Source organism: Chrysemys picta, chromosome 22 (genome assembly GCF_011386835.1).
Source record: "Chrysemys picta bellii isolate R12L10 chromosome 22, ASM1138683v2, whole genome shotgun sequence".
Taxonomy (NCBI): domain Eukaryota; kingdom Metazoa; phylum Chordata; order Testudines; family Emydidae; genus Chrysemys; species Chrysemys picta.
The window spans coordinates 14,049,676-14,064,858 of record NC_088812.1 but is presented as its reverse complement, the minus strand read 5'-3'; the positions used below and the strand labels follow the sequence as shown (position 1 = coordinate 14,064,858).

General features: G+C 65.9%; 1 protein-coding gene across 1 annotated transcript in view; it reads left to right on the top strand.

Moving 5' to 3' along the window:
* The first annotated feature begins 24 nt into the window (after positions 1 to 24).
* Positions 25 to 15,183, top strand: part of ARHGAP9 (Rho GTPase activating protein 9) — a 17,669-nt gene continuing 2,510 nt past the window's right edge. The window contains 15 exon segments of the mRNA XM_065576489.1: positions 25 to 1,998; positions 3,849 to 3,885; positions 4,771 to 5,173; positions 6,748 to 7,004; positions 8,702 to 8,920; positions 9,870 to 9,957; positions 9,960 to 10,015; positions 11,110 to 11,226; positions 11,447 to 11,508; positions 11,926 to 12,013; positions 13,100 to 13,195; positions 14,037 to 14,135; positions 14,729 to 14,822; positions 14,825 to 14,854; positions 14,967 to 15,080. Coding sequence (XP_065432561.1) covers positions 1,871 to 1,998; positions 3,849 to 3,885; positions 4,771 to 5,173; positions 6,748 to 7,004; positions 8,702 to 8,920; positions 9,870 to 9,957; positions 9,960 to 10,015; positions 11,110 to 11,226; positions 11,447 to 11,508; positions 11,926 to 12,013; positions 13,100 to 13,195; positions 14,037 to 14,135; positions 14,729 to 14,822; positions 14,825 to 14,854; positions 14,967 to 15,080 — 1,888 coding nt within the window. The 5' untranslated portion in view covers positions 25 to 1,870.

The following is a 15,183-nucleotide window of genomic DNA, read 5'->3' as shown; positions in this document are numbered from 1 at the left end:
CAATGCACCGCGGCGCAGCGCGGAAGTGTCGTGAAAAGGCCGCTAGGCTGGTGGTTACCAAGGAGAGGGGTCCTGGCCAGGGTTGCTATGGTTACTAGGCAACGGGGCTGGGATGGCTGTGGTTACTATGGTTACCATGGGACGGCGCAGACCCCCCCCCCCATTAATCTCATTTCACACACCTCACCTCATTACCCCATCCAAAATGGCCGTGGGAACATCCCTGCACCGCGCTGTGATGTCACCAGCACACGCCATGACACCATGGGGGTGTGCGGCCCAACGGAAAGCCACGACGTCACGGCATTGCACCCCACATCATGCGTGACACGCACGCCATTTCTGACCTCGCACACGCCTTCGCCCTCGCGTTCGGGCGCCGCCTCTGGTGATGTCATAGCACATCTGACGTAGGAGAACGATGTCATGATGTCGAGACCTCACAGCATTCCCAGGGACAATGGGCTGGATCGATCTGTCTAGGGTTTAACCCTTATCTGGCCCCATTGATGCACAGAAGGGAAACTGAGGCACAAAGACACTAAGTGACGTGCCCATAGTCACCCAGTGAGGCTGCCAGAGCAGGGCATTGAACCCAGGTTATGCATGTGCCCCACTGCTGGTCCACCCTTCCTTTCGGTGTGGGCTGTGGAGTTGGCTGGGAAAATCCAGGAAAGTTTTTTCAGATTGGGGCTAACAGCTTCCTTCATAACAGACAGGACGAGGATGGAGACTCCCAAGCCCTTGGACTTGCAGCGCTTGGGAGCACCCCAGGGTGCTCACTGGGGTTGTGAGGAGGCCAGGCTGTGCTCCAGAGCTCAGCTAACCCAGCTGGTACCGCACAGACCAACCGCAGCAGCATGGCACAAGAGAGCAACGAGCGACAATGCGCACCGGATTCCACTGCCGGACACATGCTCGGCTCAGCGTCAGCCCGGCGGCGCTGGATAGCTTCACCTTCCCTGGCACAGCCTGAGTGGAGAACGCCCGCTGCTCACCCTGTGACAGAGCCACAGAGGGGACCCAGGAGTCCTGAGTCCAGTCCTCTGTTCTTGCTGCTAGAGCACATCTCCTTCCAGAACGGGGACTAGAACCCAGGAGATCTCACACTCCTCCCCGGGCTCTAACCACTAGACCCCACTCCCCTCCCACAACCAGAAATACAACCCAGGAGTACTGGTGCCCCCAACAGGCAGCCAAGCTCTGTGCCCAGGGCCAGCCCTGGCTGCCTGTCACATGGCCGGGGAGGTGTCACTACAGCTGCTGACGTGGGCCCGAGCTGTCTCAGGACCCTCCTCCTTTGGCAGCTGCTGCTGAAGCTGCCAGCAAAGTTGAGGAGGTCCCGCTCCAGTGAGGGGAGCGACTGGACAGTGAGCGGCCAGGTAAGGGGCCTAATGGGGCAGGGAAGGACTTTTCTGGCCAGCCTCTTAGCTAGGGAGAAGGTACCCAGGCTCCTGGCGCTGGCGGGGGGCTCGCCAGTCGCAGGCTGCCCACCATTCTAGGGCTGAAGCCCTTGTGAGATTCTGCTCAGAGCCATGGGGCTCCCTAGAAAGATATGTGGGGAGGGGGGCATCTCTGCAAGGCTCCCGCCGAGAGCATGTGCCAGTAGGAAAAACCCTGCGGTGCTGCTGCCCGGGCATCCCATACAGGTGCAGAGAGCCACCGCCGGGCTAAATCCTACCACTACAGCCACGCACGGGCATCATCCGGCTGGAACCACGCACAGCCACCGCCGGGCTGGTGCCACGCACGCCCATGATCGGGCAGGAGCCACGCACAGCCACCGCCAGGCTGGTGCCACGCACGGCTGCAGGTTGTCTGAGGCACAGCTTTGCAAGAGGAAAGGCGCTGAGCCGGCGATTCAAACCACATGTTGTCTGTCTCCACACCGCCCCCGGCACGCAAGGAAATGCAGTGTTCAAAACAACATCTGGGGGAGCCACCCAGGCTAAGCCGGGCTGTCCAGGCTGCAGGGACCGAGAATAAAACAGAGGGGCGGTAGGTGGGACTCTACTCCTGGGAATGGTCGAAAGGGCTGCTGCCTGTCCAGATTTTCCCAGGGTGGGCCCATTCTGGAGGTAGCTGTTCTGGGAAATGTGCAAGGATGCTTGCGTGGCACACGCTGCCGGGTTCCCAGTTTCACCCCACCTGTCCTATGTTTTTGTACCTCTGAAGTGGCAGACCTAGGACGAGGCCCCAGGCTTCCCAACGCCCACGAGGGGGGCATGCGATTGGTAAGAGAGAGAAGGAGGAAAATCCAGGTGTGTTGTTTGTGGGAGACGCAGATCCCCATTTTCCAGATGGAGAAACTGAGGCCAGGGGTAGATGACATGACTTGCCCAAAGTCACCAGGCAGCAGAGGAACCCTGATCTCCTGGATCCCTGCCCTGTACCCCATCCCCATGGCAGCCTCCCTCCCTCTCAGTGGGTGTGTCTCTGATTGTCGGAGGCATCACGCCTCCCTGCGGCTCCGGTTGCATTTGGCTGCTGTTTGCTCAGCGCCTCAGCCGCAGGGCTGCATTTTGGATGGACTGCCGTTGGTTTCGTGCGCGGGCCGAGGGTCCTGTTTAACTGGTGACGTGCCAAGGATAGTCCATTTCAGAACTCGGGGGGAGGGGAAGGGGCAGAACTGGACAGAGGCAGGGGTAATTGACAAGGCTTGGTTGTCAGATGCAGTCCCCCAAAGCGACTCGATTGAAGGGGTCTCCGGGGAATAGCCCCCTGGCCAAAAGGGGGCATGACGTATTTTGGAATCAGTGATAAAGAAGCAGAGAGGGCCTGGGGGATGCAGAGTCTTGAAGGGCTGCTAATCCTCATCGCTGGCTGCAATGTGGGGGCGCCACCCAGAGCTAGCTGCATCCCGTCAAATTGAGGTTTGTCCTGGGGGGTGCGGTGGAGTCTGATGAGGCCCCAGCAGGGAGGTGGGTTAGAGAGAACAGGACTCTCCTCTCATGCTTGTTTTATTCCACATGGGTCTCCCCCCCCCACCCAGTTCCCTCCTTCCCATCTGTGCTGAGCGTGGGCTGCGCCCCAGGGTGCTGGAGACAGAGACTCACTCTGCTCACGCCGCAGCTCGGCTCACAGGAAGCCAGTGCCCCTCGCCGAGCGGAAATGCGGTACCTGCGCTGTGCGCGCCGGGGGGGTGGGGTGGGGGTGACTGTACGAAAACAATTAAAACCAGGTCCTTTGTGCTGCCTCGAGGGCAGGGGGAGGGGAGTGAGGCTGGGCCAGCGGCTGCCTTTTCGGGGTCCCTGACTTCAAGACCCCCCAGCCGCTCCTCCAACCAGCCAGAGCATCTCAGAGACGGGCACCAAAAACACACACATACCCCCACCCGGCCCTTGGCCAGTCACGCCAGTCCTTAATTCCCCTCCTTGGTGCCAACCGGCGCCTTGGTTCTTGGCTGCACAGGAGAGGGTGTGGACTGGCCCCACGCGCGGCAGAGCAAACACCAATCCCGCCACTGGAGATCCCGACAGGCGCGCTGTGTCTGGCTCCCCCTTCCCATAGTCACATGCAGAATGGGCAGTCAAGAGCCAGGACTCCTGGGTTCCATCCCCAGCTCTGAGAGGGGAGGGGGGATCTAGCGGTCAGAGCAGGGGGCTGGGAGTCAGGACTCCTGGGTTCCACCCCTGGCTCGGCTGATAACTCTGCCTTGGGGGTATCCCCACGCCGTGCCCCAGGAGGCTGACCCGCTGACAGGCCTTTGAGAGCCTGGGCTGGCAGGGGCGCCAGTTTCGTAAGCACAGCCCCGACCTTCGCCCCTTGGGGACAGGTGCACCCGGCTCAGCGCCCTGGTGCCCGGAGAGCATTAACCCTTCAGTGCCTGTTTTTCTCCTCCCCCCCAGGTGCTGCAGGCCACCTCATGGCAGCACCCCAGCGGTGGTGAGTCCCTGCGCGCCGCGCCACCACCTCCAGCCCAGCCCGCCCCGGAGCCTGAGCTCCCTCCTGGCCACGTCCTCTCCTTGGGTTCAGCTGGGCCTGAATGAGGGCAGCTGGCCCCCTCCCCTGCACAGCCCCACGCCGACGCCTGCCCCTGTGGCTCTGGGCACATGCAACGGACCCATGGGCACAGAGCATGGGCAGAGCCCCCTTGCCATGCCAGTTCTCGGCTCCACCTCCATCCCCACGGCCCAGGGTGCATGGGGGAAGGAAGGGGCCTGGAAGATGCCCCACATGGGGGACTCTGAGTCCCAATGTCCCGCCTCTGGGGGAAATGTTGGGGATCACCCGGGGAGGAGTGGGGATACCCAGGGCTGTGTTGCTGGTTCGGGCCCTGGGGCAAGAGCCGCTTCTGCACCCCTCTGCCCAAGGCTGCCTGGTCTGGGGAGGGAAGGACATGCCAGGGCCCTCCCCCCCTGAACAGAGCCAGTCACCCCGAGCTGTACGTGGCCGCCTGCGATGAGCCACTGGCTGGAAAGCCGCAGAGCTGGCTGGCTTCCTGTTGTAGCAGCATCTGGGCTTCCTGTAGCCACGTGGCCTCACCCGCTGGCCGCTACCAGGGCGCTGAGCCCTGCCTCGGACATGTCCTCTGGGGGGGCAGGGCAAGCAGCCATGTCCCAGTCTCTGCAGCCCCCCTCACCCCCCCGCCGGTCCAGCAGCAGGCCTGAGGCCGGGAGGTCTGGGGCCTGGGGGAGGAGTGGATCACACCGGCACCGTGTGACTCTGAGGGGAAAGCCCCCATTCTCCAAGCCAGCTGGTCCCCCTTTCCCCGTGCTATTGGGGCCGACGTCCCGGGTCTCAGCCTGGTCCCCTCCCTTCTCCTTCCAGATGACGGTGCTGGGCCCCGGCTGGGCTGGGCTGGCGGCGTGCACACGGCGGCCAGCCGCTCTCCCCCTCGCTGAGATGCTGTCTGGGCGGTGGCGGCTGGAAGGCCGGTCCTGGCGCCGGGCCGGCTCCTCCTCGGCCGTGGCGCTGCGAGCCCTCTACGACTACCAGTACGAGGCGGAGGACGGGCGCCAGGTGGCCATCGCAGAGGGCGAGCGCTTCCTGCTGCTGCACAAGTCCAACGAGGACTGGTGGCAGGTGCGGCGGCCCAGCGATCCCCGGAGGGCGCGGCCCATCTTCGTGCCGGCCACCTACGTGGCGGAGGTGGGCCCTGGCGTGGAGGGTGGCCCGTGGCTGAGCGCCACGCTGCTCGCAGCCGCTGGCACCGGGCAGCACCCGTCCCCGGGTGAGTGTCTGCCAGGGAGCAGGGTGAGGGCTCAGCAGGGGGCTCTCTCCCCTCCCAGCTTGGCACGAGGGGGTACTGGGCTGCAGGGACCGGCCTGGGGGTGTCACAGATCCACAGGATCAGGACCGGTCTCTGGGAGGACCCAGACCCTCTCGGGGTGTCGCTCCCCCTCCAGGGTCTCCCACCTCCTTCCTCGCCTCCTTAGACCGGTCCTGTGGCCGTCAGCCCCCCTGCGTCCCGCCAGCGAGTCTCACTGAGACAGACCCCTGAGGGCGACTAGTCCGCTCTGTGCCCCTCGCCTGCCAGCGCAGGGGCGCTCACACGGCGGGGCCAGGCAGCCGGGCGTCTGTCACCTGGAGCCTGGCCCAGGGAGGCCCTGGGCTAGCGCCGAGGGACAAAGGCTCTGGGTAGCCCAGCACCCAGCCAGGGTGTGGGGAACCCCCTTGTTCCAGCTCTGACTCTCTGTGAACCCACCCCCTTCCCAGTAGCCAGCCCTTCTCCCCCCTCGCCCCTCTCTGGAGCTGCGGCTCAGCCCCCCTGCGGAGAGGCGGGGCCCAAATCTCTGTCCTTGGTTGCTAGGTATCAGTGTCTGGGCAATTGGGGTGGCCATTGTCTTGTCAGATGCTCCTGGGATTAAGGCCGGGCCAGCGGGGGCACCACCCGCACCTCCACCTCTTCGCCTGCTGTTGCGGATTGTGGGGGAGTTAGGGCCCTGCACCCCTCTTCCCGAGATTCACTGCGACTCTCAACCAGCCAGTAAAGCAGAAGGTTTATTTAAGGACAGGAACACAGTCTCAAGCAGAGCATGTAGGTACGACCAGACCCCCTCAATTAGGTCCCTCTGGGAGGTTCAGGGAGCTTAGACCCCAGCTTGGGGTTCCCTGCGTTGCACCACCCAGCCCAAACCGAAACCAAACTCCCAGCCCCTCCCGCTGCTCCTCTCCTTTGTTCAGTCTCCTGGGCAGAAGGTGTTAATTCTCCCCACCCCCGTTCCTGGCTCAGGTTACAGCTCAGGTAGCTTCCTTCAAGGGAAGTCCCACATCCCCACTGCAACCCCCCTGCAACATTCCCAGGTCAAATCTGCCCTGCTCCCTGCTCCGTCACACCTGCCCTGGGAGCAAACGGCCCTTCCCCCCCCCCCGGGGAACAGGGCAGCACAGGGGGAAACTGAGGCACGTACAGCCTTCGTGGAAATGTTACAAAATTCCCGCTTTGTCACAGGGGGTTCAGCAGGGGACGCTCTCCCCTTGCAGTCAGGGCTGGCCCCAGTGTGGCGCTGGGGGGCTCTGCGCTGCAGAGAGCGGGGGGGGGGGCTCAGCAGGGGGCGCTGGGCTGCTGGGGGGGGGGACTCAGTAGGGGGCACTAGAGGAGGCTTCTGTCGAATGAGCTGTGAAACCAGGGGGCCAGTGGGGTCATGCCCTGAGCTGGGGAGGGGTCCCAGGCTCTGAGCTGAGCAGTGGGGTACCCTCTGTCGGTTCACGTGCTGTTCACAAGCCGAGACGCCCCCTCCCCTCCCCCCGCTACCCCCTGGCGCACCAGAGGCTCTGACCCAGCTGTTCTCTCCCCCTTGCCAGGCCTGCAGCCGCAGTACCGATCCCTCCAGGACCTGTCCAGCCTCCCAGCCCGGCCTGCCCAGCCTGGCCACCACTCCTGCCACAGCCTGAGCCTGCCGGCCTGGGAACCCGGCCCCCAGCTTGGCCCGGGCCACCCCGTCAGCAGGAGCGTCAGCGCCTCTGGCCTGGCCCAGAGCCCCAGCAGGGACGCGCCTGCCCCCAGATGCCCGCAGGAGAGGTGCCCGGAGCCGGTGGGGCAGGGGGTCAGCCCCCCTGGAGTGAGTATGGCCTCCTGGGGGAGGGGCAGGGGTGGGGTGTGCGCATCTGGCTCCCCCCACATCCCACCCCGCCCTTCTCCATATCACCCACCCAGAGCAGATGGGCAGGGGTGGAGCAGTCCCACAGCACGTGGGCAGCCCCCTGCTAGCCCAGCCCTGGGCTCCCCCCACCCAGCTCTGCCGGTGCCCCTCACTCCCGACCCGCAGCCCCTGCTAGCCCAGCCCTGGGATCTCCAGACCCCTAGCTCTGCCAGTGCCCCTCATTCCCGTCCTGCAGCCCCCTGCTAGCCCAGCCTGGGCTCCCTGTTGCCTGGCCCTGGCCTTGGGTTCATTTGGGAGCCTCCCCCGTCCCACCCACCCGCCTTCCTCTTTCTTCCTCTCTCTGACCACAGGGAGGGAAGTGTAGGTGCAGGGGCTGTGCTAACCCACAGGATGTGGGGTGAGCTGTGGGAGGGGCTGCCCCATGGGGTGCGGCCTGGAGCAACGCTACAGGCTCAGCTCCCCAAGAGTTACAGGCCCAGCTGCTGCTGGGGGCCGGCGCTGAGTGCTCAGCTGCCCCCCCAGGAGGGGGGGCGGACTGACGGGCTAGGCAGCAGCGCCAAGCCGTGAGTGTCTGCTTGGGACCTGGGCGGAGGGCGGGCAGTGGGGTTTGGAGGGCAGGAGGAAGAGGAGGGAGGAAGGGCGCTGCGGGGCGGGAACTGGGTGCAGAGAGGAACAGGATAGGGGACAGAGGGGCTGAGCAGGGACGAGGGGGCCTGGGGTATGGGAGTGGGGACGATGGGGGGCACAGGAAGTGGTAGGGTGGAGTGGGCAAAGCAAGGGGTAGGAAACAGGGTACAGGAGGGGGAAGGGAGCCGGGGGCTCAGGACTGGGGAGGCTGCAAGGGGCACCAGCTGACGGGCGGCTCAGGGCCCCTGGCACTGTTCCAAGCCGCTCTGGGGAAACCGTTCCCAACCTTGGCGAAAGCAAAAGTTTCTCTGCTTCGTCCAGAACCGGCAGGGGGAGGAGGGGGAGGAGCAGGGTGGTGGTGGCGGGGTCACAGGCCCGGTGCTCGGCACCCGCTCTGGATGCCGCCGGCCGGGACTCTGGGGCGGGGTCTTCCCTCGGGGCTCACTCCCCCCGGGCAAGGAACCGGCTCGGTTCGGCGCCTCGTGGGTCTGCCCTCTGTCACCCGGTGAGCTCCCCTGGGGGAACCTGACACGCCCCCCAAGGGCCCTGCCTCCCACCCGCGGCCGGCCGGCAGGGACTCCCAGCCAGCGGGTGAGAGGCGGGTTGTTAGTCGCCGGGAACCCAGCGTAGGACAGAGCTGGTTAGCACCCACCAGGGACTCTCAGCAAAGTGCATCTGGGGGGGGAGCCAGAACCCACGGCCCTCCCCCCGAGTCCCAACCCAGTAGACTGACCCCTTCCAGCTGCCCAGCCACAGTCCCCCCCCGCAGCCCCCCCTCCCCCCCCTGCTTTGTCTCTTTCCCGGGCCAGCAGGTCACCTGGTCTGCACCAGCACCTCCAGCTCGGGCCACCTCTTTCCAGGCTCCGCCCCCCAGCCAGCTCTGCAGGTGCCCCTCGCTCCCAACCCACAGCCCCTCCTGGATTCTCTCTGACTGTGCACCCCCAACTCTGCCATTGGGGTGGGGGGGTTCCCTGTAGCCGCTGGGGGCAGCAGCCCTGACAGTAACCAGCCCCCCACATGCCCTGCAGGTTCCGCCCCCTGGAGCCACCATGGAGGAGCCCCCGATTTACTGCAACCTGGAGGAGATAAAGCGGGTGAGGGGGGAGCCCCCCAACCCCAGCGGCCCCCCATTGCAGGTGCTGGACACCTGGGAGCGCCACCTCGACCCCAGCACCAGCCGTAGCTACTTCTACAACCCGGAGACAGGCGACAAGTCTTGGAAACCTCCGCGGCGCCACCGGGAGATGGTAGGCAGCGGGGGGGCTGCCCCATTGTCCCCCTGGGCCGGGTGTGCTGCCCAGCCTCCCATGCCCTGGCCTGGCCGAGCCAAGCACCCGGGCTGCCCGCCAGGTGCTTTAGAAGGCTCAGCGCTAATTGCTCTAACGAAGCACCCCAGGGAGGGGAGGGAGCTGGGTGGGCCGTGGGCAAAACCCGTGAGTCTCCTGCTGCGACAGTGTCCCAGGAGCGCGGTACCAAGAGCAGTGCAGGTCAGGAGGGGCCCCGGCAGAGCTGGTGGGAGGCAGGGCTAGGCTAGCAGGGGCAGCGGGTCGGGAGTGAGGGGCACCGGCAGAGCTGGGGGGGGAGCTCAGGGCTGAGCTAGCAGGGGCAACGGGTCGGGAGTGAGGGGCACCGGCAGAGCTGGTGGGAGGCAGGGCTGGGATAGCAGGGGCAGCGGGTCGGGAGTGAGGGGCACCGGCAGAGCTGGTGGGGAGCTCAGGGCTGAGCTAGCAGGGGCAACGGGTCGGGAGTGAGGGGCACCGGTAGAGCTGGGTGCGGGTAGCCCAGGGCTGGGCTGACAGGGGGCTGCGGGTCGGGAGTGAGGGGCATCGGCAGAGCTGGGCGGGGGCAGGGCTGGGTTAGCAGGGGGCTGTGGGTCGGGAGTGAAGGGCATCGGCAGAGCTGGGCGGGGGCAGGGCTGGACTGACAGGGGGCTGCGGGTCGGGAGTGAGGGGTACCGGCAGAGCTGGGCGGGGGCAGGGTTGGGCTGACAGGGGGCTGCGGGTTGCGGGGGAAGGGCACCGGCAGAGCTGGGCGGGGGCAGGGCTGGACTGACAGGGGGCTGCGGGTCGGGAGGGCACTGGCAGAGCTGGGCAGGGGCAGGGCTGGACTGACAGGGGGCTGCAGGTCGGGAGTGAGGGGCATCACCATGGTGCGGGATGGGGGGCACTCCCTGACTCGCTCCCCTCTCCCCTGCAGAGTTTGGTCCCCGTGGAGGCCCTGAGCCCCGAGCCCCCGGCAGCCGCTGACCCGGGGGAGACGCTGGCGCAGGGCGGGGGCAGCGTCCGGCCACCCGGCTCGGCTACACCAAATCCATGATCTTGCCGGAGTCCCGCGTGCCCAAGGTGAGATGCCCGCAGGGGACTGGGGTCGCGTAGGAGGGACTGGGGGCAGCGCCTGTGTTGTTTCTCTGGGGTCGGTGTGTTAGGGGCGGGGCTGGTCCTCGGGCCACATCTGGGGGGGGCGAATGTCAGGAGAGGGGTGTCTGGACTGTTTTGTCGCTGGGTCCGCAGGGTGCATGGGGGGTGGGTCCTTGGCTCTGGGGGGGCAGGAGGGTGTCTGGGGCAGTAGCCCCATGTTCTTTCTCAGGGAGACAGTGTGTTTGGGGTGTGGGTTAGCATTCTGGGGGGAGCCCCATGCAAATCCCACATCCTCTTTCAGGGGGCAGGATGAGGGGGCAGGGTGTTGGGAGGCATGGGGGGGGCCGGGTGTGGATGCCAGGTGTTGGGGGCATGGTGGGGGCAGGGTGTTGGGGGAGAGGGCGGGGGGGGGTAGGGTGTTGGGGGGCAGGGTGTTGGGGGTCGTGTTGGGGGGTAGGGCATTGGGGGACATGGTGGGGGCCGGGTGTGGATGCCAGGTGTTGGGGGGCATGGTGAGGGTAGGGCATTGGGGGCAGGGTGTTCGGGGCTGGGTGGGGGGCAGGGCATTGGGAGCAGGGCATTGGGGGTAGTGAGGGGGGGGCAGGGTTTTTGGGGGTAGGGCGTTGGGAGCAGGGTGTTGGGGGGCCAGTTGTGGATGCCAGGTGTTGGGGGGCATGGTGGGGAGGCAGGGTGTTGGGGAGGCAGGGCATTGGGGGACATGGTGGGGGCCTGGTGTGGATGCCAGGTGTTGGGGGACAGGGCGGGGGTAGGGCGTTGGGGGCCGGGTGGGGGGGTAGGGTGTTGGGGGCCAGGTGTTGGGGGCCGGGTGGGGAGGTAGGGCGTTGGGAGTCGGGTGTTGGGGGGCATGGTGGGGGTAGGCCATTGGGGGCAGGGTGTTGGGGGCCTGGTGGGGGGGGTAGGGCATTGGGGGGCAGGGTGTTGGGGGTAGTGTGGGGGGCAGGGTGTTGGGGGGCAGGGTGGGGGTAGGCCATTGGGGGCAGGGTGTTGGGGGCTGGGTGGGGGGGTAGGGCATTGGGGGGCAGTGACCCATCTCCCCTGTTCTCTCATTCTCTCTGCAGGTGTCTCACCGCAGGAATCGTTCCCAGCACAACTTTGAGGACTGGTTGGGGACCGGTCCCCCCTCCACCTCCCCCTCCCCCGGGGACTCCCCCCCTCGCCCCTCCGACTTACCCCATGTGAGTTACCTCCCCTCCCCCCCCACCCCTGACTGATGAGATTCCGGAGAGCTGGCTGCAGCCTGGGGTGGTTCAGGCCAGGGGATGCTGGCCTGGGCAGGTTGCGGGGAGGGAGTGGGAGGGTGAGGGGTGGGGTTACCAGGGGAGTGTGGAGGAGAGGGAGGGAGTGGGGGGCAGGGGCTGTGAGGGGTCGAGGGGCTGACGACTCTCCCCATGGCAGGAGGTGGAGAAGGCCGGGCACCTGAACAAAACCAAGATTGCAGAGGGTGGCCGGAAACTCAAGTACGTGTGTGGGGGGGTGTCCCTGCAGCAGGTGGCAGGCATCCTGGGGAGGCAGGAGGGGGGGGTCCCTGTGGCGGGGGAGGCATCCTGGGGGGACAGGACGGGGGTCCCTGTGGTGGGGGAGGTGGCCTGGGGGGGCAGCAGGGGGGGTCCCTGTGGCGGGGCGTGGGGAGCCGCTCGGCCTCTCACAGCCCAGGGGGTTTGGACAAGGGATGTCCTGGGCATGAATGGACAATGGGGCCTTTCTAGCTGCCCAGAGCATGGGGGGGGGGGAAGCTCGGGGCCCAAGGAGGGGGGAGCTCAGGGCATGGCGAGGGGGGGGGGAGCTGGGGCTCCCGGAGGGCGGTGTTCCAGGGCAGCAAGGGGCCGGGGGGCAGGGAGCTGTCCCAGCTGGGCTCAGCCCCCTCTCTCTGGCAGGAAGAGCTGGGGCATCTCCTGGGTGGTGCTGGCTGGGAACAGCCTCGTCTTCTACAAGGATCTCAAGGGCCCGGCCCCCGCCAGCTGGGTGAGTGGGGAGCTGGGGGGGAGTGAGCGGGAGAGTGGGAGGGGGCAGAGGTGAGTGTTGTACTTAAAGTACCGCACAGGATCTTTTCAGGGGGAATAAGACAAAACGCCACATTTATTAGTAATACATGTATTCATTAACACTGTATCATATGCATATAATATATTACACTTACACACAAACACACTCCGTCTTGTTGTTACCAATTAGTTGCTCACCTTAACTTCACTGGCCAGGTGAGTTAGATGGGGGAGGGGGTGGAGCCGGGCTTCTGCCGATCCGGATCGATGCTCCCATGTTGACAAGACGAGACCCGGGGTCCTCTGCAAGACACCTCACTTTTATAGCAGCTTTCCTCTTATGCAAATCTAGACCAGATTGAAACTCTGTGTCTGTGTCCATTGGTTCTTTGTGCTGCTTTCTTTTGAGTGTTGTCCCAATGCTGCAAAGAGGGTGTTTCCAAAAGAAGGTGTTTGCTTCTAACCCCTGAGGCCCTCGGTATGTCTGCTTGTCTTTAATGAGCCCACTTGACACGTTTTATTGTCCTTGGGTCTGGCTCCCAGCCCCTCTCCAACAGTTGAGGCTGTCTGGAGGTGCTGCCTTCCATGTCTTGCTCATCCACACCTCATTCATTCAACAGGGCAATTGATTAAGAGTGGGGGGGGGGGGGGGGAGAGCTCTTGTTCTACTGCTAGCAAAAAGAAATTTTTTTCTATCTTATTCTATCCTTAGGGGCTATAATATTCTACCAAGGGCAATGCAAAGTTTCTAAATGAGGTTTTGATACAAAGTCCCATGAAAACAGAGGTCACACGTGGGTAGACCCACCACAAGGTTATATGAAGAGGCACAATGTAAAGTCATATGAAAATTATCAGAGATTTATCTACATGAGAGGGGCAGAGGAGGGGTTCACACCTGTCCCAGACCCCAGGAGCTGGGAGCTGTCTGGGGAGGGGACGCCCTGCCCCCAGACCCCCCCCCGTGCCAGCCCACGCTGCAGCCCAGGGGTGCTTTGGGCCCGAGCCCCGAGGCTGAGCGATGCCCGTGGGTGCTGCCCTGACACCCCCTCCCCTTGCCCCCCAGAGACCCGCCAGCAGCAGGCCGGAGAGCAGCGTGGACCTGCGGGGCGCCGTGCTGGAGCGGGCGCGAGACATGTCCAGCAAGAAGAACGTCATTCATGTGAGTGTGGGGGGAGCCCCGGCTCCCAGCAACCCCCCCCTGGCTCCCAGCTATCCCCCCAGGGACCCAGAACCCCTCCCCCGGCTCCTAGCCATCCCCCCCAGGGACCCAGAACCCCTCCCCCGGCTCCTAGCCATCCCCCCCAGGGACCCAGAACCCCTCCCCCGGTTCCTAGCCATCCCCCCCAGGGACCCAGAACCCACCTGGCTCCCAGCAATGCCCCCCCAGGGACCCAGAACCCCCCCCCCAGCTCCAAGTTTCACCCCCCCCAGGACCCAGAACCTCCCAGCTCCCAGCAACGCCCCCCCCAGGGACCCAGAACCCCTCCCCTGGCTCCCAGCCATCCCCCCCAGGAACCCAGAACCCCCCCGGATCCCAGTAACGCCCCCCCAGGGACCCAGAACCCCTGCCCCGGCTCCTAACCATGCCCCCGCAGGGACCCAGAACCCGCCCGGCTCCCAGTAACGCCCCCCCAGGGACCCATAATCTCCTCTGGCAGCCTGCAATGCCCCCCCCCCAGGACCCAGAACCCCCCCGGCTCCCAGTCATCCCCCCCAGGGACCCAGAACCCCCCCTGATCCCTGCAGTGCCTCCCCAGGGACCCAGAACCCGCCCTAGGATCCCAGCAACACCCCCCAGGGATCCAGACCCTCCCCTGGCACCCAGTGTCCTATCCTGGCACCACTGCCGAACTCCGGGGCTCCTGGACCCCTGCACCCCACGGTCCCTGCCCCAGAGCAGCCTGGTCCCCTCAGCTGCCTAAGGGGGGCCTTGCGGGAGGTGGGGGCTGCCCCTGCCTGGACCCCTGACCTGCCCGTGCCCCCCCCCCCCCCCCCGGCAGCTCCGGACAGTGACTGGCAACGAGTTCCTGCTGCAGTCGGACAGCGAGGCCGAGATCCAGGACTGGCACCAGACTATCAAGGGCGTCATCCGTAGGCTGGTGAGTGCCGGCGGGCAAAGGGTTAACGCGGGCCAGGCCTGGGTATTGGGGGGCCCCATCCATGGGAGAGCTGGGGACAGGAGGGGATAAGGGAGCTGCCCCCTGCCGACCCCCTCCTCCCCCCCGGCTCTGCCGGTGCCGACCCGCAGCCCCTGCTAGCCCAGCCCTGGGCTTCCTCCCCACAGCCCTGCCGGTGCCCCTCACTCCCAACCCACAGCCCCTGGTAGCCCAGCCCTGGGCTCCCTCCCCACAGCCCTGCCGGTGCCCCTCACTGCCGACCCGCAGCCCCTGCTAGCCCAGCCCTGGGCTCCCCCCAGCTCTGCCGGTGCCACTCACTCCCGACCCACAGCTCTGCCGGTGCCCCTCACTCCCAACCTGCAGCCCCTGCTAGCCCAGCCCTGGGCTCTGCCCCCCTGGCCCCCCTCAATCCCGACCTGCTGTCCCAGCCCTGGGTTGCCCCGAATGTGGGGAATGCCCAGCACGCTGCCCCTCCCCCTCTGTCCCCTTGTGTCGCTGGGAGTGGTTCCCATCCCGCGTCACATCGCCCCCCCCCATTGGCTGCTCCCCGGCCTGACACACTCCCTGCGCCCCAGGACCGGGAGAACCCCCTGGACGAGCCGGGCTACGTGCTGCGCCGAGCGGGCAGCTCCGAGCTGGGGGACCTGAGTGGGGATGAGGAGGACGAGGGCTGAGGCCGAAGGACAGCTGGAAATCCTCCGGTAGGTGCCCACCACATGGGGGGAGGGGACTGGCCTTGGGCTCGGAGGAGGGGAGGGGGTGACGGGCCTGGGGGGCTCTTTGGCTGCTTCACCGCCTCTGCCCCCCCTCCAGGCTCCCTCCGCAGCCCGGACAGCACCGAGAGGAAGCGGGTCAAGAGCAAACTCAGGCGCTTCATCGTCAAACGGCCCCCGCTGCAGAGCCTGCAGGAGAAGGGGCTCATCCGAGGTGGGGACCCCCTGCCCCCCGCCCCCTGCATCCCATCCCCCTGTACCCCATTCCCCTGCCCCCCGCCCCCTGTATCCCATCCCCCTGTACCCCATTCCCCTGC